Genomic DNA, 23,778 nt, shown 5'->3' with positions numbered 1-23,778 from the left:
CCATGATTGTGATAAGTGGCTTGAATGTTCTCCAAAGAATGACTTAAACAAAAGTAAAGCAAAAGCAATACTAACCTCTAATTCACTAACAACTAACATTTAATTTTAAGTCATTTATTTTTAATGCACTTTAATTTTTAAGCCTTATTCATTTGCCATTATTCATACCATTCAAGTTGTTTACTTTTATGTCATTTTCACTTTGTCCATTTGGACCATATTTTGTGATATATTGTGTTTGTATATACTTGTTTGATTGTGTGGTCTTTTGACCTTAATGCACATAATAAGAACAAAAACCCTAAAAAACATTTTGTGTGGACTGTTGGTTTGATCTGAGACTATTGGACTTAGAATTTAGGCAACACTCCCTATGCAAAGAACTTGGCCAATGCCAATTTTCATGTAACCAAGTACTTGTGAAGTGAACATTCATCTGATACAACTTTGAAGATCCATTTGAGTTCATCTACAACATGATCATTGTGAAGCTGTTATTTTGAACCTGTGACTTATACCATCTTTGAAGTCATCTGATACATGGGAAATATTGAAGAAGATCATGGAGTTACTAAGCTTGGATGTGGCTATCTTTATTTGATGTCTTGCTCTTCAACTTGCTATTTGTGTATTGTTTGTTGCCTGATTCAAAAGTCCAAGGGAAATTTGGGTTTTTATATGACGTTCTTGTCTATTGGATTGCAGCCCATTGGTCAGATCTTTTCAACTCTTAACTTTTAAATTTATGCTTAGGATTAGTCTCTTCATCTCCTCCCCACTTCTTTAATTTCAAAATCTCTCCCTCCTTTTAAAATCTTCTTTGTTTGTGTTTGTTGATTTCTGAACTTTGATCATATTGCAAATTAGAAACTTTGGCCTTATGCCATCGCATTTTCCAACTCCTTTTCTTAATCAAACTTGTGAATAAACTTAACTATACTTGACTTAAAATTTCTAACGCCAAAAAGAACTTACACTCTTGTGAAGATTTTGAGTCCGTTTTACTCTAACCGAATGGTTGCAAGTGCTCCCAGTGATTTTTCTGAGATGGTAAACATGGGGATGACACTAGAAAAAGGCGGTCGTGAGGGACGATTGAAAGAGAGTGGTTCTTTTGACAGTTCCAGGAATTATAGGAATGGTTTGTCCAAGAATAAGGAACATGATGATAACATTATTTCACAAGAGAAGTGTAGGAGGTCTCCGAGAAGGAATCAACGTCATCAGCATATGGCGTTAGTTACCCCGGTTCTTAATCCTTCTCTAGTTCTTCGAGTAGAACCAAATTATCAACCACGTTTTCAACAACATACTCATCAATAGAACCGTGTCCCAAGACAAGCACAATTTGATCCAATTCCGATGTCCTATGCGAAATTACTTCCTACTTTGATAAAAAAGAATTTGGTACAGACTAGAACTCCGTCGGCTATTCTGAAGGAACTTCCATGGTGGTATAAATCTGATCATCATTGTGAATTCCATCAAGGTGCACCCGGTCATGACATTGAAAACTATTTTTCTTTGAAAGCTGAGGTGAGAAGACTAGTGCAAAGTGGTATTTTGTCTTTTGAAGACTCTGGTCCTAATGTGCAAGCCAATTCGTTGCCTAAACATGGTGGTGCAACTGTGACTATGGTTGAGGGATGTCCTGGAAAGAAATGTGCTTTTTATGTCAACTTGATTAGAAGATTCTTGGTCGAGATGCATGCAACTTTGTGTGAGATGAGTTATTATAAGCACGATCATGTTTCTTGCTGTATCTCTTCAAGAAACCCTCGAGGGTGTGCTGTAGTGAAGAGAGATTTGCAAGAGATATTGGATACAAATCTTATTCAGATTACAAGAGATAGGGATGAATATGAGCATCGTATGAATTTTGTAGTTTCCCATTTCAATGTCCTAGAACCAATTGTGATTACCTACAATAGTCAAAAGTCTTTTGTTTTTCCTATGGTTATTCGTCTGGCGGGTGATAACGAGAAATTGTATCATGCTGTTAGGCTTATGTCGCATTTTTTCGCATGTTATTCCTATTTATTTCAATATGTTTTATCAACTTTTAGTTTGTTTTTATTCGTTTTGCAGTTGTCAGCTAGATTCAGTGCAGATTCGAAAGCAAATCGGAAAAGGAGCAAAAGAGCAAAATTTTGCCCATTCTGCCCAAATGGTGTTCGCCATGTGTATATGGCGTTCTCCATTGGCCTAGCTTGCCACGCCATTTAATGACCAAGGTAATGGCATTTTCCATTGCCCTAATGGCGTTCGCCATTATCATGCAGACAGCGGTTCTGCGAAAGTGCGCGATTTTGTGCAGTTTTCTCCAACTTCTTTTCCCTCCACTTTCCTTGCATGATCAAGGGAAGTTACAAGGATGCAAACCTCTATAAATAGGACTCTTAGGGAGGTTTCAACGCATACAAGTTGTGCGGAAGCTCTGTCGAATTTGCTTCATAGTCTTAGGCATAAATTCACATGTAAAAGTGACAATAACTCATATCGATGGATTTTCACACTTGTTTTCATTTTATTTGTATTGTACTCGTGGATTAAGAACAAGCCTGTCGACATTTTCAATTCAATTCAAGTTTCCATTTTCTTTAATTTCTGGTTTTTACTACTTTATTGTTGATATTTGTTATTGCCTTTACTACATTACATGCCATACTGTTTTTATGTTTAGTTTCTTTGATCATCTTGTTTTTAATAAAAATAATGTCTTGTTAAATATCCTTGAGTCCGGCATATGAGGACCGTTGTTACCGACGGGACTCGGTAGAAACAATAGGCGCGAAATTATGATTAAATTCTATTTTGGTTTTAGTTTCCAATTGTATGATTTATTGTTTTGACACGAAAGTGAAGAACAAACTAAGGATCTAGCTGATAGTGTGAGAGTGTGAGGAAGGAACCGGATAGTGGAAACTAGTCATCAATCCTAAAAACAGCGAGAGCACTTTGGGTATCATTTAGGATCTCATTGGTTTTCAAAATATGCTTTCTAACTAAAACAAGCGAGCGAGAGCAAAATCCCGTGGTTAGGAGGTGTGGTTTTAGTCAATAATGCGAGAGTGTGATGCGGAGTCTTTAAATCAATATTTTCTATGGAACTTAATCTAATCGTAATTAGTACCCGAATTCTACAAAGTCCTTTAGGAATACGGAATCCATATTCCGGGCTCATTTTATCATCATTTTCAAACCTCTAGAAATTAGCGTTTATATTTCCGTTAGTATCCTTTTAACCTTTAGCCTTAGCTTTGCATTTCAACGATAGATAACATTAGTTTTATTATTAGTCTCTACGGGTTCGACAATCTTTGAAAACTACGTGATAAACTGTATACTTGCAATTATCATCCGACAGACATGTTCATCGCGATCAAGTTTTTTGTGCCACTGTCAGGGACTAATTTAGACAATATTGTGATTCTGTTGTTGAGCAGTGTAGACTAAGGAAACTTTTTGAAATTCTAGTTATCAGACTTTAGATGTCACACGGGTTGTTATGACATCCAATTCTGCACAGACAAGAATTATGCAGAACTTAACAGTAAGTGCAGTAAATAACACAAGTAATTGTTTACCCAGTTCAGTCCAACATGACCTACATCTGGGGGCTACGAAGCCAGGGAGGAAATCCACTATCAGTAGTATTAATTCAAAGCTAAACTCACCCATTTACAACTCTTCACTTAATCCCTACCCAATGCAATTTCAATCTTACTCTAAGATCAGAGTTCCTACTCACTCCCCCTCAATCACCTCAGTGATTACTACCTTTAATCAATATTAAAGACAATTTTGAAGTCACACTTCAAACAACTCTTGATTGTGCTTAACAGCTTTAATCAAGATATACAGCACTCACGCTTAAAAGCTTTGAGCGACACAATCCAGTTTGACATTCAATAAATCCTGTATTAGCTAATCCTGCAGTAACTACTCAAGTGTGTCATGACATCAGTCAAGACATCAGAGTACAGTTAGATATTCTAACCTACAATGCAGTCACACATACACACCATGTCATGACATCAGTCAAGACATTAGAATCCAGCTAGTGTTTTACCATATAATGCAGCCAATTAAACACCTACACTTTTAATTTCATTTACCCTCCTTAAGCGTCAATTGTAAGCCAAGCACTTGCTCACAAGGAGAAAAACTAGAATAACCAGTTGACGAAGTCGAGCATTTTATTAATTTACAACGCCGAGTTCACAATTTCCTAATTAAGTATAATCTTCCTTTTCCAAAACAAAAATAAGAATCTAAACCAGTTATGGATGAAGGACCACAAAATCATCCTCTTAAGTATTATGTTGTTCCTTCACAAGAGGAACCACACAACAACATTGCTGCCCCTGCCATCAACCGAAATGATTTCGAGTTGAAACCTTAGTTGTTATCAGTCGTTCAACAAAACAAATTTTCAGGTAGTCCTACAAACGATCCAAGCTTACATTTGTCAGTGTTTGTGCAGTACGCGGACATAGTGAAATCAAATGGTGTAAGTCCCGAAGCGATTAGACTACGTATTTTCCCTTTTTCCTTAAGAGATAGAGCTAGAGCTTGGCTCCAGTCTCTACCTTCGAACTCTGTAACCACATGGGACAAGTTGAAGAAAGTCTTCTTAGCCCTATACTTCCCACCAAGAAAGATGGCTATGCTAAGAGCTCAAATCAACGGATTAAAGAAAAAAGACAACGGATCTCTTTTCGACGCTTGGGAAAGATACAAGGACATGATGAGACTTTTTCCACACCATGGACTTGAGCAGTGACTGATTACCCATACTTTCTACAATGGTCTTTTGTACAATACTAAAATGAATTTAAGTGTTGCAGCTGGAGGTACTTTAATGGATAAACCGGATGATGAAGCCTATGAACTCACCGAGAACATGGCTCAAAATCATTTCCAATGGGGAGGTGAACGTCCTGCTGTAGAAAAACCAACTCCGAAAGGCGGAATGTACAAAGTTAATGGTGTAGACCGTATCAATGCTAAAATGGATTCACTTACTCAAAAGATCGAAAACTTAGCCATAACACCAGCAACTACTGTAGCTGTTGTAACACTAAACTTTGAATTGTATGGAACCGCTAGGCACACTAATGTTTATTGTTAGTTATTGGCTGGTATTCCTACTAACCAAGTAAATTACGCTCAAGGAAACCCATATTCTAACACTTACAATCCTGGATGGAGAAATCATCCGAAATTTTCTTATAAAAACAACAATGCTTTGTTTCCTCCAAACCCAGCACCTGTTATTCCACCTTCTTATCAGAAAGGAGCCCCTGTTGCTCCACAGGCATCTAGAAATTCAAATCTATAAATCATGATGGAGAATATTATGAATGCTCAAGCTCAACAAAACAAAGATTTCGCAAATCAAAATGCTCATACTAGCGAACTGATGAAGCAAATGTCAAGTAAGCTTGATGTTATGGCCACCCATAAAAAAATGTTAGAAACCCAAATTTTCCAAGTAGCCCAACAACAAGCAACAATAGCATCCCTAGTGGAGCATTTCCTAGTCAACCACAACCAAACCCAAAAGGTCATGCTAATGCTATCACATTACAAAGTGGGACAAAATTAGATGAACCGGTTAACCCAAGACTCCAAAACCCAGCCATGTATCAAAACTCTAGTAAAGGAACTGAAAAGATAAACGAACCAACCAAAAATGGTAAGGAAAACAAAAGCGGAGAAGCAGAAGATAAAGAAACACCTTATGTGCCTCCGCCGCCATACAAACCACCTATACCTTATCCTCAAAGACTTACTAAGTCCAAAAATGAAGGACAATTTAAGAAATTCGTAAAACTTCTGAAGCAGCTTAATATCACTATACCATTCACATAAGCCATTACGCAAATGCCTTCATATGCAAAATTCCTTAAAGAGATCTTATCTAATAAGAAAAAGCTTGAGGATAATGAAACAGTTATGCTTATTGCTGAGCGTAGCGCTATTATTCAGAACAACATGTCTCCTAAGCTGAAAGACCCAGGTAGTTTATCCATACCATGTGCAATCGGAAATTTTATCATAGACAAAGCTTTGTGGGACTTAGGAGCCAGTATTAGTTTAAGGCCTTTACCCACATGCAAGAAACTCAATTTAGGAGAACTAAGACCAACGAAGATGTCTCTACAACTAGCTGACCGTTCTTTTAAATTTCCAATAGGTATGCTAGAGAACATTCCCTTTCGTATAGGTCAATTCTATATTCCCACCAACTTTGTAATAATGGATATAAAGGAGGATTCTCACATCCCTATTATTTTAGGAAGACCCTTTTTAGCCACAACTAGAGTCACCATAGATGTCAAGAAAGGAAAGCTAACTTTCGATGTTGGGGAAGAAAAAGTCTAATTTATTTTAGATCAATTCTTACAGGCTCCGGCTATAGAAGATTCATGTTGTCTCTTAGACGTCATCGACGAATGTGTGAAAGAAATGGAGAGGGAACCATCTAAGTATACTGAAGTACTAAAGGTTCTAGTGCCTCTTACATTCGAAGACGATAATTGGCGTGAGCCATACGTAGATGACTGTATGAGGGAATGTCTAGCACTAACACCCAATCCAATGCAATGCCCAAAGAAACCTTCTGTAGAACTTAAAACACTACCCAAAGACCTAAGGTATGAATTCCTAGACACCGAGCTTTAACGAACAGTAATAGTCAACACTGACGTATGATAGATAGAAATCAAAAAATTACTTCATGTCTTAAGAAAGTATCCAACAGCTTCAGGCAATAACATCTAGGACCTAACAGGAATAAGTCCATCTATATGTATGCATCACATTATGCTAGAGGATGATTGTAAAACCTCTAGAAAACATCTGAGAAGAATAAATCCTATCTTGTGTGATGTAGTAAAAAAGGAGGTACAAAATCTATTAGAAGTAGGAATTATATACCCGATATTCGACAGTAATTGGGTCAGCCCAGTACATGTCGTACCCAAGAAGGGAGGTGTTACAGTTGTCAGTAACGAAAAGGGCGAATCCATAGAAAAATGAATTCAAATCAGATGGAGGATGTGCGTAGACTATAGAAAACTTAATAAAGCCACTCGTAAAGATTATTTTCCATTGCGTTTCACCTATCAACTGCTTGAATGACTAGCCAAACATTCTCATTTCTGTTATTTAGACTGATACTCAAGATTCTTCCAAATTTCTATTCATCCTGATGACTAAGAAAAAACTACCTTCACTTGTCCTTATGGGACGTTCACTTATCGACGAATGGTGTTTGGACTGTGTAACACTCCTACAACATTTCAGAGATGTATGATGTCGATCTTTGCTGATTTTATAGATGACATAATGGAAGTTTTTATGGACAACTTCTCTGTTTATGGGCAAAGTTTTGAAGGATGTCTTTCGAACCTAGAAATGGTACTTGAAAGATGCGTTAAAGTCAATCTCATATTAAATTGAGAAAAATGCAATTTCATGGTCCGATAAGGAATCGTACTTGGACATGTTGTATCCGACCAAGGGATTGAAGTAGATAAAGCAAAAATAGAAATTATAGAAAATCTTTAACCTCCAAAAACCGTTAGAGAAATTCATAGTTTCTTAGGACACGCCAGTTTCTATCGATGATTCATTAAAGATTTCTCTAAAATAACCAAACCACTAACGAGCTTACTAATGGAAGACGTTGAATTCATATTCGATAAGGATTACTTAAAAGCGTTCGAACATATAAAAAATGCTCTTATTACTGCACCCATTATGCAACCACCTGATTGGAGTAATCCATTTGAAATAATGTGTGACGCTAGTGATTATGCCGTTGGCGCTGTCTTAGGACAAAAAAAGGATAAAAAGCTTCATGCGATTTACTATGCAAATAGAACCTTAGACAACATGCAGATGAACTGCGCCACCACAGAAAAGGAACTCCTGGCCGTTGTGTTCGCTTTGAATAAATTTTGTTCCTACTTAGTAGGAGCAAAAATAATTGTCTATACCGACCACGCCATAATTAAGTATCTGTTAAGTAAGAAGGATGCTAAACCAAGACTTTTAAAATGGATTCTACTTTTGCAAGAATTTGATTTAGAGATCAAGGAAAAGAAAGGCACTGAAAACGTGGTAGCATATCATCTCTCTAGGATTGAGGACCTAAAACCCGAACAAGTGCCCATCAATGACGATTTCCCCTATGATCGACTTGTATCTCAGTTAGAAAGTGAAAGCAAAACAATCTAATGTTCTTTGATGTATAATGACACTGAAACCAATGAAGTTGTGGAATCGATTTGCACCGAAACCATGTTGTCATGGTATGCTGACTTTGTCAACTACTTAGCAGCTAGAGTACTTCCACTAGACTAAACTTACCAATAAAAGAAGAAATTCTTACATGATCTTAAACATTACTATTAGGATGAACCCTTACTCTTCAAGAGGGGCGCCGATGGTATTTTTCATCGATGTGTCCCTGAATCGGAAGTAAGTGAATCATATCTCATTGCCACTCTGCATCCTATGGAGGACATGCAAGAACCTTAAAGACTTGTGTGAAGATCTTACAATCTGGTCTCTTTTGGCCTAATCTTTGGAAAGATGTCCACACCTCGGTTATAAATTGCGACCAGTGCCAATGAACTGGCAATATCTCTAGATGAAATGAGATGCCACTGAAAGGTATCTTAGAAGTAGAAGACTTTGATGTTTGGGGTGTATATTTCATGGGACCTTTTCCATATTCTTTTGGTAATAAGTATATACTCGTTGTAGTCGATTACGTATCGAAATGGATTAATGCAGTAGCCTCTCCTACTAATGATGCACGAGTAGTCACCAAAATTTTCAAGAATGTATTTTTCCTAGATTCGGTGTACCAAGGATTGCCATTAGTGACAGCGGCTCCCATTTCATTTCAAACATCTTTGAAAGACTGTTGTGCAAATATGGAGTCCGACACCAAGTAGCAACGCCTTACCACCCTCAAACAAGTGGGAAAGTTGAGGTTTCCAATAGAGAAATTAAGCAAATATTAGAGAAAATTGTTGGAACTTCTAGGAAAGATTGATCTTCAAGACTTCATGAAGCTCTGTGTGCTTATAGGACAACTTATAAAACTCCAATAAGAACACTCCTTTAAACTAGTTTATGGTAAATCTTGTCACCTGTCAGTAGAACTCAAGCATAAATCTTATTGCGCCGTTAAGACACTAAACATGAATTACACAGCCGCGGGAGAGAAAAGAATCTTTGATATCCATGAACTAGAAGAACTTAGATTAAATGCATATGAAAATGCCTGGACTTACAAGGAAAGAACCAAACAGTGGCATGATAAACAAATAACAAGGCGAGAATTCAATGAGGGTGACGTAGTCCTTCTCTTTAATTTTCGACTTAAATCATTTCCAGGAAAACTTCGTTCTAGATGGTCTGGCCCTTTTGAGGTCATAAGAGTTTTTCGAAGCGGAGCTGTAGAAATAAAAGGTAAATTCAATGAGACATTCGTCGTAAACAAGCAGCGACTTAAGCATTACCAAAGCATAGAAAACAAGGATTTTTGCATGAGTTACAAATTAGAAGAGTTTCCCGCTCTTTAGAAAGAATAACCCCATTCTGAATTATGTCGAGCTCCCGATATTAAACAAAGCGTTACGTGGGAGTAAACCCACGATCTTAAGTTTTTATTCTTTCTGTTATTTTTTTTATTTTACTTATTATAATTGTTACTTCTATATTTTACTTCTATTTTTATTTTTTACTTTTATTCTTATTCTTATTCTTATTCTTATTCTTCTTATTATTATTATTATCTCTTTTAGCACTACTTGCGGTTCAATTAACTAATAACATAATCTTCGTCTACTTTCAGGCTAACGTAGCTTAGGATAAATCGATACTAATTTAGGAGAATGCAGCCTGTTGATGACATAGAGGTTGTCTTTAGGAATGAAGCTCAGAGGAGACGTTTCGAAGTTTTAGCTTTGAGAGAAATGGCATTATCTATTTATCCTGATGGACTCACCATGACCACCTTAAGAATCCGTGACAGCGTGATGTACCTTCTTGACCAGATAGGTTGGGATAACTTTGTTGTGAGAAAGAGGTTTATCCCATACCGTAGGCTTACCCTTGAGTTTCTGAGTTCCCTTTACTATGATCCTAACAGAGGACTTGGATTTGGGAGAGACCTGACTACCTTTAGACTTTTTGGGACCAAATACCATTTCACCCACCATGAGATGGCTAACCTTTTAGGATTTCCTAATGGCCCAGATGCTTTTACCATAACTCCGGATGATGTCTTTACCCACCTTGGCCTTGATTATTTCTGGGGAATCATAATCAGAAACTACCACCCTGAGCCACACACTATGTTTTCCGAAAACATTCACAACCATGTTATCCGCTACTTCCACACAAAAATCCTAGCCCATACCCTGTTTGGTAAGGAAGAAAACATTACCTCTGTTTCTAGAGATGAGTTGTTCATCATGTATTGTGTCTCCCAAGGTAGACCCATGAATGCTGCTACTTTTATGTTAGCAAACTTAGACAAAATTGCCCGAGAGACCCAATGTGCTATTCTAATTGGAGGGTTAGTCACTATGATTGTTGATGCCATTGGCCTAAGATACCCACCTAATTGTATACATGCCTTTGGAGGCATCCGTCCCATGCACCTGAACTTTTACTTTAACCGTGGCATCATTGCTAATTTAGGACCTGCAGAATTTGAGTTATTAATTGATAACCAAGTGGTCCTTAACTTTACACTACCTAACCATGAGAAAACAAATGTTCACAACCGAGATTTATAATTTGGAGGGTCAAAGTGAGTCTCCCACACTACCTAACAGTCCTCAGCCTTATGAAAACCAAAATGCCAAACTCTTTGATGCTAAATCACACGTCTTTGGTGCTCATCATATTAATTCTCCCATTAATTTTGACCCTTCTATCCATGATCTACAGTTTGAAGTTGATTTTCTTAGAGGAGGACTCACTTCTCTTCGAGTTGATCTCTTCGAATTTATGGACATTGCAAATGAGCAGTTCGACCATATGTTCCAGCAAGTTTATTCCTTGTGACGTTCCTCCGAGCCTAATATTAGATGCTGTGATGTCTAGTATTGTTGATTGTACCATTGTTTCCCTGCTTTCTAGTTTAGAATGCTTATTTTTCATCGGCATTTTCCCTTTGTTGTTGTTTTTCTATTTATGTTTACTTTACCATCGAAATATCGACGAGAACATATGTTACTGATATTTCAATTAATGTAATTTCCCTTTCAGTTGTTTATTTTTATATCGTAAATACCTTTAATTTCATGCATTTTTATGTTTCCGATTAAGGCCTTATGCAACAATTATTTCAACTAGCAGTAGTATGACCTTAAGAGCATCGAACTTCCCTATTTTTAAGCCAAAATTCCAAAATCTCACATTTTAGGCACTTAGCATTCGCCATATACCTAATGGCGTTTGCCATATCAGGAAAATAGAAGGTTTGCCATTTTTTTCGTTTCCCTCCTGCACGTTTTCCAAAAATCCCTCATTCAAATATCTCAACTTCCTATTCTAACCACCATTTATTCCTATTCCTCAACCCCTAACCACCCAACTTCCTTCCAATCATTATAAAACCTATAACCATCCTTTTTCTCATCTAAAAATCCATATTTTCTCATTCTTCCCTCTTCACAATCTCCATACCCCTTTCTTTCCAACTTTCCCATTCTCATTCATTCACCATGCCTTCTAGAATATCAAGGCCAAGAAGAGAGATTGATTACATGGGTATCACATTCGCAGAGGGTATCATAGGAAAAAATCAAAGGAGCAGTTATCACAAGATTTTCAAGAGGAATGTCTTGGCAACAAGGTATCCCGATAAGGCTACTCTTCATGATTTAGGATTAATCGACAGTGTTAATTGGATGCTTAGCAACCTAGGTATCTCTTACTTCTGTTCTTTAACTAGTCCTACATACATTAGGCTTACCTATGAGTTTCTAAGTTCTTTTAGATAGGACACCCTCATAGGAGGATCACCCACCATATGCACTATTTATTTTAGAATGTTCAATAAAGACTACACCTTTAGGCATGACCATATGGCCAATATATTTTCATTCCCACATGGAGATGAATATGCTTGCCAAGCCCCACTAGAGAGCAAATGGGAATCTGGTGCTCTTGACTTTTGGCGGCAAATAACAGGAAAAACCACCATTGACTGGGAAGGTCTTAAAGCCACTGCTATTTAGAACCCAACCATTAGGTACTTGTACCGCATTTTGGCCAGGAAAAACAAGGAACGTAAATTCTAAGGATCTTTTCCTTATTTTCTAGGCACTATCTGCGACAAAAGTTAACCCAACACCTTTCTTATTAGCACACCTTCAGTCTACTAGTGTTAGGATAGGAGGTCCTATTTGTGTTGGAGGGATGATTACATCTATAGCCCTTGTGTTAGACTTAAGCAAAGAGTTGGCTACACTTGAGCCATTAGAGACTCCTTTTGCAGACCTTGATTACTGCCATAGCATGCTCCTTATTAAGAATAAACCTGACGGAAAGTATTATCTGATGATTAGTAACACAGAGGTAAGGGGAGTTACTTTGCCTTGCGCCACACGCATTAACGTGCGATTGAGTGCTAATTGGATTTTTTATGCTAATGCCCCTGACCCTGATGATAATGTCAGGCCTGATCGCATGGAGAAAGATGCTCCCCAGACTGGGACCCATGCATACACCACACATGTTTTTCCTGACTCTTTTGCAAGTACCTCATCCAGATATCATCCTCGCGGGGAGTACGACTACACCGCCATGAGGACAGCTCTTGATGACATCCTGACTGAGCTTAGACATCGGAATGATGTCGATGCAGACCGTGACGTGCTACTTAGGAGTATACAGAGGAAGCATGAGGAGATGAGGGTCACCATTGATCAGATCAGAGATAATCAACTTGACTTTATTAAGAGGACCGAGCTGAACATGGGTGACCTCACCGAGCAGATGAATAGAGAATGCATGGAAGTATCAGACATGTGGGAGTATATGCAACATGTACTTCACCCTTTGTATGGTAGAGGCATCATTGGACGTCACAGAGGCCACGACCGACATCATTGAGCCACCTAAAGGTTTTATCTACTCCTTTTTCCACCTTGCACTGAAACATTGGGGACAATGTTTGGTTCAAGTGTGGGGGAGGAGCTTTCCCGCTTTATTTTATATTCTTTTACTATTTTTCTAGTTAGTTTCTTTTAGTTTAAGTTATTTTTCTTTGTTGTTTGTGTGTTTGATTGGGTCATACATGTGTTGTTGAGTCATATTGAATGATATTCTTTTCTCTTATTAAAAAAATTCCCTTATATTTGACCCCTAATAAAGAAATTTTTTTGATTCAATGGCATGACACCTCGAGAGTATAGGTTGTTTCTAATTCTTAGGCTTTTTTAAATAGACTTGGGAAAGTTTCAATAATATTGGTACCGTCCTAACACCCTAAACTCCCTAAGTACGTGACATCAATTTGAATAACCATTATGCCAAGACCTTAAATTCTAAGTTTTTGAAGTAGCCTCTTAAGTAGTTTATTTAAGCAGTCAACACCATCTTAAGCACACATTGAGTAAGGAAGCCAATGCAAGTAAGTGTATGGTCTCAGGCTAAAGGCAGAAAAAAATATGTGATAAGATATGTCCCTTCTAAGTTAGGTGATTCTCACCTGATCATTCAGCCCAACGGTACAAATTGTTAAAAATTTAGTTGATGCTTAAGCAAATTTGCTAAGTAAGTGCGATTTTTTTTTGAAAACGAGACCATAGTCATTAACAGGTTCACCTGCCATGGATGTGTACGGATAACAAGCTTAATGTGATTGCGCTAGAATGAAAAACAATAAACAGTGTAGGTCGAGTTATAATGGCATGATTCATATTGGTTTTGCATAGGGGGAGTTTTTTTTTCGTGTAATGTGAATATGTGTCATTACGGTATCCTTATTGTCGATATCTAATACCTACCTATTTAGCACTAGCCTAACAGCCTCTTACTTTTTAGACTTTTATCATGCCTATGTCGCAGACGCTATCCTTAATTGTTTTTCATTTTTGTTGGGTGATTGCTTGAGGAGAAGCAATGGTCTAAGTGTGGGGGAGTTTGATAACGAGAAATGATATCATGTTTTTAGGCCTATGTTTCATGTTTTTCGAATGTTATTCCTCTTTATTTCAATATGTTTTATCATATTTTAGTTTGTTTTTATTCGTTTTTCATTTGTCAGCTAGATTCAGTGCAAATTCAAAAGCAAATCGGAAAAGGAGCAAAAGAGCAGCAAAAGAGTAATACTTTGCCTATTCTGCCCAAATGGCGTTCTCCGTGTGTGTATGGCGTTCGCCATTGGCCTAGCCTTCCACTTCATTTAATGACCAAGGCAATGACAATCACCATTTCCCAAATGGTGTTCGCCATTATCATGCAGACAGTGGTTCTGCAAAGTTGGGCGGTTTTATGCAGTTTTCTCCAACTTCTTTTCCCTCCACTTTGCTTGCACGATCAATGGAAGTTACAAGGATGTAAACCTCTATAAAAAGAACTCTTGAGGGTGTTTCATGGCATCCAAGTTGCGCGGAAGCTCTTTCGAATTCGCTTCATAGTCTTAGCCATAAACTGACATGTAAAAGTGACAATAACTCACATCGAGGGATTTTCACACTTGTTTTCATTTTATTTGTATTGTACTCTTGGATTAAGAACAATCCTGTCGGCATTTTCAATTCAATTCAAGTTTTTGTTTTCTTTAATTTCAGGTTTTTACTGCTTTATTGTTTATATTTGTTATTGCCTTTACTATATTACATGCCATGATGCTTTTAAGTTTAGTTGCTTTGATCATGTTCTTTTTAATTAAAATAATGTCTTGCTAAATATCCTTGAGTCCGACGTATGAGGATCGTCGTTACCGGCGGGACTCGATAGAAACAATAGGCACAAAATTGTGATTAAATTCTATTTTGGTTTTAGTTTCCAATTTTATGATTTATTATTTTGACACGAGAGTGAAGAACAAACTAAGGTTCTAGCCAGTAGCGCGTGAGTGTGAGGAAGGAACTGGATAGTGGAAACTAGGCATCGATCCTAAAATATCGAGAACGCTTTGGGTATCGTTTAAGATCTCATTGGTTTTCAAAATATGCTTTCTAATTAAAACGTGCGAGCGAGAGCAAAATCCTGTGGTTAGGAGGTGTGCGTTTAGTCAATAGCACGAGAGTGTGAGATGGAGTCTTTAAATCAATATGTTCTACGGAAACCAATATAATCCTAGTTAGCACCTGAATTCTACAAAGTCCCTTAGGAACACGGAATCCATATGCAGGGCTCATTTTATCATCATTTTCAAACCTCTAAAAATTAGTGTTTATATTTTCGTTAGTATCCTTTTAACCTTTAGCCTTAGCTTTGCATTGCAACGATAGATAACATTAGTTCGATTATTAGTCTCTGTGGGTTATACAATCTTTTAAAACTATGTGATAAACTGTATACTTGCAGTTATCATCCAACAAACACGTTCATTGCGATCATCGGGTCCAACCCCCTATGAATCTAACAGAGTTATTTCTTACAAGTACAATGCTACCATGTTGTAAGATGGAAAGGAAGTCCTCATCCTTCTCTTTCTTCTATTATGAATATTGTTGAAGTAAGAGGTGTAACTCGAAGTGGTCAGGTCTTATGTGGCTCTTAAAAGAATTAAAGGTACTTCTGTTGTGCAGACTGTCCAGTCTAGTGGTGTGAACCAGAAATCTGATCAGGATGAAGTGCTGAAGTTGATTAAGAGAAGTGAATTCAATGTGGTGGATCAATTATTGCATACCCTATCCAAAACATTTGTTTTATCTTTGCTAATGAATTCAAAAGCTCACATAGAGGCCTTACAGAAGGTCTTGGAGCAAGCTATTTTGGATCATGATGTAACCATTGGTCAATTCGATGGCATTGTGGCCAACATTGCTGCATGTAACAACCTGAACTTTAGTGATGAAGGATTTCCTGAGCAAGTAAGGAATCATAATTTGGCTTTGCACATTTCTATGAATTATCAAGAAGATGCTATGTCCAATATGCTAGTTGACATTGGCCCTTCTCTTAATGTTATACCGAAGTCTACTATGTCCAAGATCTCTTATCAACGTGCTCCGATGAGGTATAGTAGGGTTATTGTGAAAGCCTTTGATGGCTTGAGGAAAATTGTGATTGGAGAAGTTGATCTCCCGTTAAAGATAGGTTCGTGCTTATTTCAGATTGCGTTTCAAGTGATGGATATCCATCCCGCCTATAATTGTCTCCTGGGTCGTCCATGGATTCACGAAGCTAGGGAAGTGACGTCAACCCTCCATCAGAAGTTAAAATTTGTGAAAAATGGAAAGTTATTGATTATGGGTGGTGAACAAGCCTTGTTGGTGAGTCATCTCTCTTTATTTTCGTATTTTGATGTTGATGAAGTTGTGGGAACTCTGTTCTAAGCTCTTTCTATTGTTGATAATGTTGTTAATAAGCATGTGGCATCCATGACTTCGTTCAAGGAAGCCTAACAAGTTTTGGGGGAATGGTCAATCTGGTGGATGAGGTCAAGTTGTTGAGCTTGCTGAAAACAAGATCAGAGATGGTTTAGGCTTCTCGCCTAGTTCAACCCGTAGATATTTGATGTGTATCTAAGAAGTTTTTCATAGTGCTGGTTTCATCCACTCTAAAGATCAATTTATTGCTGCAATCCTGGAAGATGATCAAGAACAATAAGCGCCAAACTTTGTAACGCACGGATTGATGTGCCAGAATTGGAGTGTTGTTGATGTTCCCTCTATTGTTCACCTGTCAAAGTAATATGTTTTTTTTATTTTAAAAAATCCTTTCACTATGCCCAAGGTGAAAGTGAATCTATGGGGGCTTCGTTTCAAATTTTATCATCATTAATACAATGTTATTTTATTTATCCATATTATGTTTTCTCTTTTTGATTTTTCTGAAAAATGGTAACATAAAAAACCAAGATAATAATAATCACTTTTTATATATGCATCACAATGTGCGTTTATTTGTCCATATTCTAAAATTCAGCATAAAACCATTGTGCAAATTAATTGTTAAACCCATTGAAAATAGTGACCCTATGCCCTTTCCCAAAATTTAAATTACCTGTCTTTGAAATGGAAGAAGAGGATGTTGAAGATATTCTTGATGATATTTCTCGTTTGCTTGAGCACGATGAGAAGACCATCCAGCCTTACAAAGAGCATTTGGAAGTGATTAATTTCGGTTTTGAAGAGAACAAGAAAGAAGTTAAGATTGGGGCACTGCTTCGTACATATGTTAAGAAGAGGATGACAAAGCTTCTTAGAGAATATATGGATGTGTTTGCTTGGTCTTATCAAGATATGCCAGGTCTTGATACTGATATTATGGAGCATGGATTGCCATTGAAGCCAGATTGTCTGTCAGTTAAACAGAAGTTGAGAAGAACTCATACTGATATGACTATTAAGATCAAAGAGGAGGTTCAGAAACAGATTGATGTTGGTTTCCTTGTTACTTTTGAGTATCCTCAATGGGTCGCCAACATAGTGCCTACCCCAAAGAAGGATGGGAAAGTTCGAATGTGTGTTGATTATAGAGATTTTAACAAAGCTATCCCGAAGGATGATTTCCCTCTTCCACACATTGACATGCTGGTAGGTAATACAACTAAGTTCAATGTATTCTCCTTTATGAATGGTTTCTCCAGTTATAGTCAGATCAAGATGGCACTCGAAGACATGGAAAAGACAAAATTTATTACACCCTGGGGAACATTCTTTTATAGAGTGATGCCTTTTGATTTAAAGAATGTTGGTGCAACGTACCAGAGAGCTATGACTACTCTTTTTCCATGACATGATGCACAAAGAGATAGAAGTCAATGTTGATAATATGATTGGTAAGTCGAAGACTGAAGAAGATCATGTTGAGTATTTGTTGAAGTTATTTTAGCGTTTGAGAAAGTTTAAACTCCACTTAAATCCTAATAAGTGTACTTTTGGTGTTTGTTCAGTAAAGTTGTTGGGTTTCATTGTCAGTCAAAAAGGTATTGAAGTAGATCCTGATAAAGTCAGAGTTATTCAAGAGATGCATACACCAAAGACATAAAATCAAGTCAGAGGATTTCTCGAGCGTATGAATTACATATCCAGGTTTATATCTCACATGACTGCCACATGTGGGCCAATCTTCAAGCTTCTCTGTAAAGATCAAGGTTGTGTTTGGATAGAACACTGCCAGCAGGATTTTGACAACACCAAAGAGTATCTGCTTGAACCTCATATCTTGTCCCCTCTAGTGGAAGGGAGATCAATGATCATGTACTTAACTATGTTAGAAGAGTCCATGGGTTGTGTTCTTGGACAACAAGATGAAACTGGTAGAAAGGAGCATGCCATCTATTATCTGTGTAACAAATTTACGGGTTGTGAGTCTCAGTACTCCATGCTTGAGAAGACTTATTGTGCTTTAGCCTGGGCTGCCAAACGTTTGCGCTAGTATATGTTTAATCACGACACTTGGTTGACATCCAAAATGAACCCAATCAATTATATTTTTGAAAATCCTGCTTTGACTGGGAGGATTACTCGTTGGCAGATGTTATCGTCTGAATATGATATTGAGTACCGTACTAAGAAGGCGATTAAAGGAAGTGTTCTTGCAGATCATTTAGCCTGCTAGCCAATTGATGATTATCATTCCATTAGGTTTGACTTCACTAATGAAGATGTTATGTACTTAAAAGATAAATATTATGATGAACCATTGTCTGAAGAAGGACTAGAGCCTGGATCCCGGTGGGGTTTAGTGTTTGATGGAGCTGTTAATGCTTATGGTAATGGAATTGGGGAAATTATCGTAACTCCCCGGGGTTCTCATATCCCTTTCATTGCAAGATTGGTGTTTGATTATATGAACAACATGGCAGAATATGAAGCTTGTATTATGGGTCTTGAAGAAGCCATTGATTTGAGAGTTAAGATCCTTGATGTATGTGGAGATTGAACCTTGGTGGTTAATCAGATTAAAAGATAATGGGAGACTCGTCATCCTGGCTTGATTCCTTACAAAGATTATGCAAGAAGGTTGTTGACTTTCTTCAACAAAGTTGAGTTTCATGATATACCTCATGAAGAGAATCAAATGGCAGATGCTTTGGCTACTTTGTCTTCTATGTATAAAGTAAGTTGTTGGAATGACGCGCCTTAGATTTGAATTATGCGTCTTGATAGGCCTGCTCATGTGTTTACAGAATAAGAGGTCACATATGATAAGCCTTGGTATCATGATATCAAGTGTTTCCTCCAAAGTCAGGAGTACCCGCTAGGGGAATCCAACAAAGATAAGAAGACTTTGAGAAAACTGGCCGACAATTTATTTCTGAATGAAAATGTGTTGTACAAGAGAAACTTTAACATGGTCTTGCTCAAATGCGTGGATAGACACGCAGACACATTAATGCAAGAAGTTTATAAAGAATCCTTTGGTACTCATGCCAATGGACATGCAATGGCTAAAAAGATGTTAATGGCATATTACTATTGGCTGATAATGGAATCTGATTGCTGTAAGTATGTGAAGAAGTGTCATAAATGTCAGATTTATACTTATAAGATTCATGTGCCTCCGACTCTTCTCAATATTATTTCATCCCAATATCCTTTCTCTATGTGGGGAATTGACATGATTTGTATGATTGATCCCAAAGCTTTGAACAGACATCGTTTCATTCTGGTGGCTATTAATTACTTCACCAAATGGGTTAAAGCAACGTCGTATGCTAATGTGACCAAGCAAGTTGTGGTCAGATTTATCAAGAATCAGATTATTTGTCGATATGGTGTTCCAAGTAAGATCATCACTGATAATGGGTCGAATGTGAATAATAAGATTATGAAAGAGCTTTGTGACGACTTCAAGATTGAACACCATAACTCTTTTCCTTACAGACCTAAGATGAATGGGGTTGTTGAAGCTGCAAATAAGAATATTAAGAAGATTATCTAGAAGATGGTTGTGACGTATAAGGATTGACATGATATACTCCCTTTCTCTTTACATGGGTACCGTACATCCGTTTGCACTTCAATAGGGGCAACCCCTTTCTCTCTTGTGTATGGAATGGAAGCAGTGCTCCCCATAGAGGTTGAGATCCCATCAATGCGAGTCTTGATAGAAGCTAAATTGTTTGAGGCTGAATGATGTCAAAGCAAATATGATCAATTGAATTTCATTGAAGAGAAAAGGATGACAACTTTGTGTCATGGCCAATTATATCAAAACAAAATGAAGAAAGCATTTGACAAGAAGGTTTGACCTCATGTATTCAGATAAGGTGACCTCGTGCTCAAAAAGATCTTGTCTTTCAACATTAATTCTAGGGGCAAGTGGATTCCTAACTATGAAGGTATGTATGTTGTTAAGAGAGTCTTCTCTGGCGGTGGAATGACTCTTATAACTATGGATGGTGAGGAGCTCTCTCGTCATGTGAATGTTGATGCAGTCAAGAAATACTTCGCCTAGAAAAATAAAAGAATAGCTTGCTAAGTTGAAAACCTGAAAGGGAGGCTTAGGCAAAAATGAGCATCTCGATGGATTGAAAACCCGAAAGGGCGGTCCAGGAAAAAATTAGAGACATAAACAGAAAATAATCATCCTGGTAGATTGAGCCCGAAAGGGCAATCTAGGCAAAAGTTAGGGATTATGGCAAGTAACTGTATCAGGCCAAACTCGGTCATTTAAAGCGATAGTGCATATCAAAGATTCTCATCCAGTCATCCCCGACCGAAGTTCTGGGTATAGAGGAATTCAAAGTTGTTAGGGAGAATAGTGGTCATTGTATTTCAATGTATGTCTTTCCATGTATTTACCATTTTTCAACTTTGTAATGATCCATGGAGTCACACAATTTACGGGCTACCATTCTATTAATAAAATTTGAGCCTTTTGCCCATTTGTTTGATGTTCTCATCTTGTTTCAGTTTATGAAATTTCATTTATTTTTGTTAAAAATTTGTGAAATTATATATATATATATATATATATATATATATATATATATATATATATATATATATATATATATATATATATATATATATATATATATATATATATATATATATATATATATATATACTGGTAACACAGTACAACCATATACTCGGATAATCTCAACAAGGTGGAGATGCTACTAGATATCTTGCTAGGGATTCAGCTGAAGAAAAACCCTGCAATGAATGATCATAACCCATCAAAGGAGATAAATCCTGATACTAGGCTTAAATCCTTTTGGAGAGAGAAAAAAAGATATTGTTTGGAGACCTAAATATTAATCTTCTAAAAGCATGAACTCCATTGTGAGGGACTTAAAGGCTTAAGGGGGATGAGAAATATAAGAACAAATTATATTACGAAGACCTGCTGGTGTCTTTATTGGGGAATCTACCATTCCCGTAATCTATATATTACCTTTGAAATTTACAAAAATGTATGTTCCTCGATCTGTGAATATAAAAGAGGAATGTCAACAGTGATCTCAAGGATGGTAAGATCTTGAAGAGAAGAACTCAGTGTTCTCCCAAGACTGGATTTTCCTTATGAATGTGTACAGGATCATCAGTTTCCCCAGCATGAGATTACGGGAATGGTAGATTCCCCAATAAAGACACCAGCAGGTCTTCGTAATATAATTTGTTCTTATATTTCTCATCCCCCTTAAGCCTTTAAGTCCCTCAGAATGGAGTTCATGCTTTTAGAAGATTAATATTTAGGTCTCCAAACAATATCTTTTTTTCTCTCTCCAAAAGGATTTAAGCCTAGTATCAGGATTTATCTCCTTTGATAGGTTATGATCATTCATTGCAGGGTTTTTCTTCAGCTGAATCCCTAGCAAGATATCTAGTAGCATCTCCACCTTGTTGAGATTATCCGAGTATATGGTTGTACTGTGTTACCAGTCTGACCCTTTTGTGCTTGTTTTGTCAGGATATTCATATTCATACGCATATGCATAACATCTTGATGACTATTTGTGCATATCGCATTTCTTGGTGCATTCCCCGCTCTCGGGTAATTTTTCTCCCCGCAGAGTTGTGTGTGTCCTCTCTCCAATAGAGTGTCGACCTTAAGCATATAGCGCTTATACTTTCTAATTCCCCATTGATTTTGATCCTCGTGAAAGGTTTTGTTTCAGTTTTCTTTTCCAGTTCATTACCTAGATGGGAATTAATTCTCAGTTGAGTTTATTTCCTCATCGGGTTAAGTCTTCTTTGACCGTTTCTCTACAGTTTATTCATGGGTTGAACTTTAGGCCTTGGACTTATTACCTTTGTTAAGCTATCACTTGGCTGGTAGTAGGTAATATTTTCCTTTTCCTTTAGTTAGTTAGCTTTGTTAAGTAATCACTTGGCTGGTAGTTGGTAATCTTTCCCTGAAACTTCTTACCTTTGTTAAGCTATCACTTGGCTGGTAGTAGGTAATATTTTCCTTTACCTTTGTTAAGCTATCACTTGGCTAGTAGTTGGTAATCTTTCCCTGGAACTTCTTACCTTTGTTAAGCTATCACTTGGTTGGTATTTAGTAATATTTTCCTTTACCTTTGGTTATTATCTTTGTTAAGCTATTGCTTGGCTGATAGTAGGTAATATTTTTCGTTACCTTTGGTTATTACCTTTGTTAAGTTATCACTTGGCTGATAGTTAGTAATCTTTCCTTTTGAATTTGTTACCTTTGTTAAGCTATCACTTCACTAGTAGTAGGTAATATTTTCTCTTAGCCCTGGTTGGTATCCTTTCCTTTCAGGCTTATTACCTTTGTTAAGCTATAACTTGGCTAATAGTTAGGTAATTTCCCCCCTAGTGGAGTTGGGGTATCCCCTTTGATTGATTTTTTCCCCAGCGGAGTCTTGCTTTGATAAGTCTTTCCCTGTTGGGTCTTTGGTTCGTTTGTTTTCTAAATATGCATTGGTTGCTTTCTAATACAATGGTTATTCCCAAGTCTTTTATTTTCCTCTGTGGAAATTTGTTCGTCCCCATCCGGGTCCCCATTTGGAAGTTGTTATTCCCCTACAAAGTTTCAGTCTCCTCTTTTCTCCAGCAGTTCTTTGTCCCTTGTGGCGCTATATTCCCCATAGAGATCCTTGTCTTCATTCATATCATATCATAAGCATTTCGCGATATCTTAGGGTCAAAAATTGGATCTTCTGTATTTAAGTCCCTTCAATCTCGTCGAGACAAAGGTTTCAATCTTCATATCTCCAAATCGAAGAAACTTAAATAGAGGCATCTATCATACCCTAATTTTTAACCCTAAGATCCCACATGTCATTTGCATCCTTGCATACAAACAAGATCACATCTTTGTCCTCTCCGTCTCATCTTTGGTTTTTCCTTTTGCAGGGATCATCAAGAACCTCTTTGTTAGTGTTTTATCTTTGTGCTTATATGTTCATTACTTGTCAAACCACTTATCAAAATAGAAAAAATATGCTTTATTTCCTTTAAGTTTATTATGCAAGATAAATGTTTTCATCAAGAGCACCAAGCATGACTCCTCAGCTAGGTTTTTTTTATTCCTCAAGTCTAAGTGTGATCAACCATTAATTCTTAAGGGCCTATCTCTCAAAGAATGATCCCTAAAGTTCTCAGGCATGTTACAATCTCATTTTGATCAAGA

At 37.2% G+C, this 23,778-nt stretch overlaps 1 protein-coding gene across 1 annotated transcript; it reads left to right on the top strand.

Moving 5' to 3' along the window:
* Window positions 1-5,889: 5,889 nt before the first annotated feature.
* LOC127104161 (uncharacterized) lies at window positions 5,890-6,390 on the top strand. Its single transcript, XM_051041364.1, has one exon. It carries the CDS (start codon window positions 5,890-5,892, stop codon window positions 6,388-6,390), a length of 501 nt encoding a protein of 166 aa, XP_050897321.1.
* The last annotated feature ends 17,388 nt before the right edge of the window (window positions 6,391-23,778 follow it).

Source organism: Lathyrus oleraceus, chromosome 7 (genome assembly GCF_024323335.1).
Source record: "Lathyrus oleraceus cultivar Zhongwan6 chromosome 7, CAAS_Psat_ZW6_1.0, whole genome shotgun sequence".
In the NCBI taxonomy this organism is placed as follows: domain Eukaryota; kingdom Viridiplantae; phylum Streptophyta; class Magnoliopsida; order Fabales; family Fabaceae; genus Lathyrus; species Lathyrus oleraceus.
The sequence above is the reverse complement of the archived record's forward strand: the minus strand, read 5'-3'. Positions and strand labels throughout refer to the sequence as shown.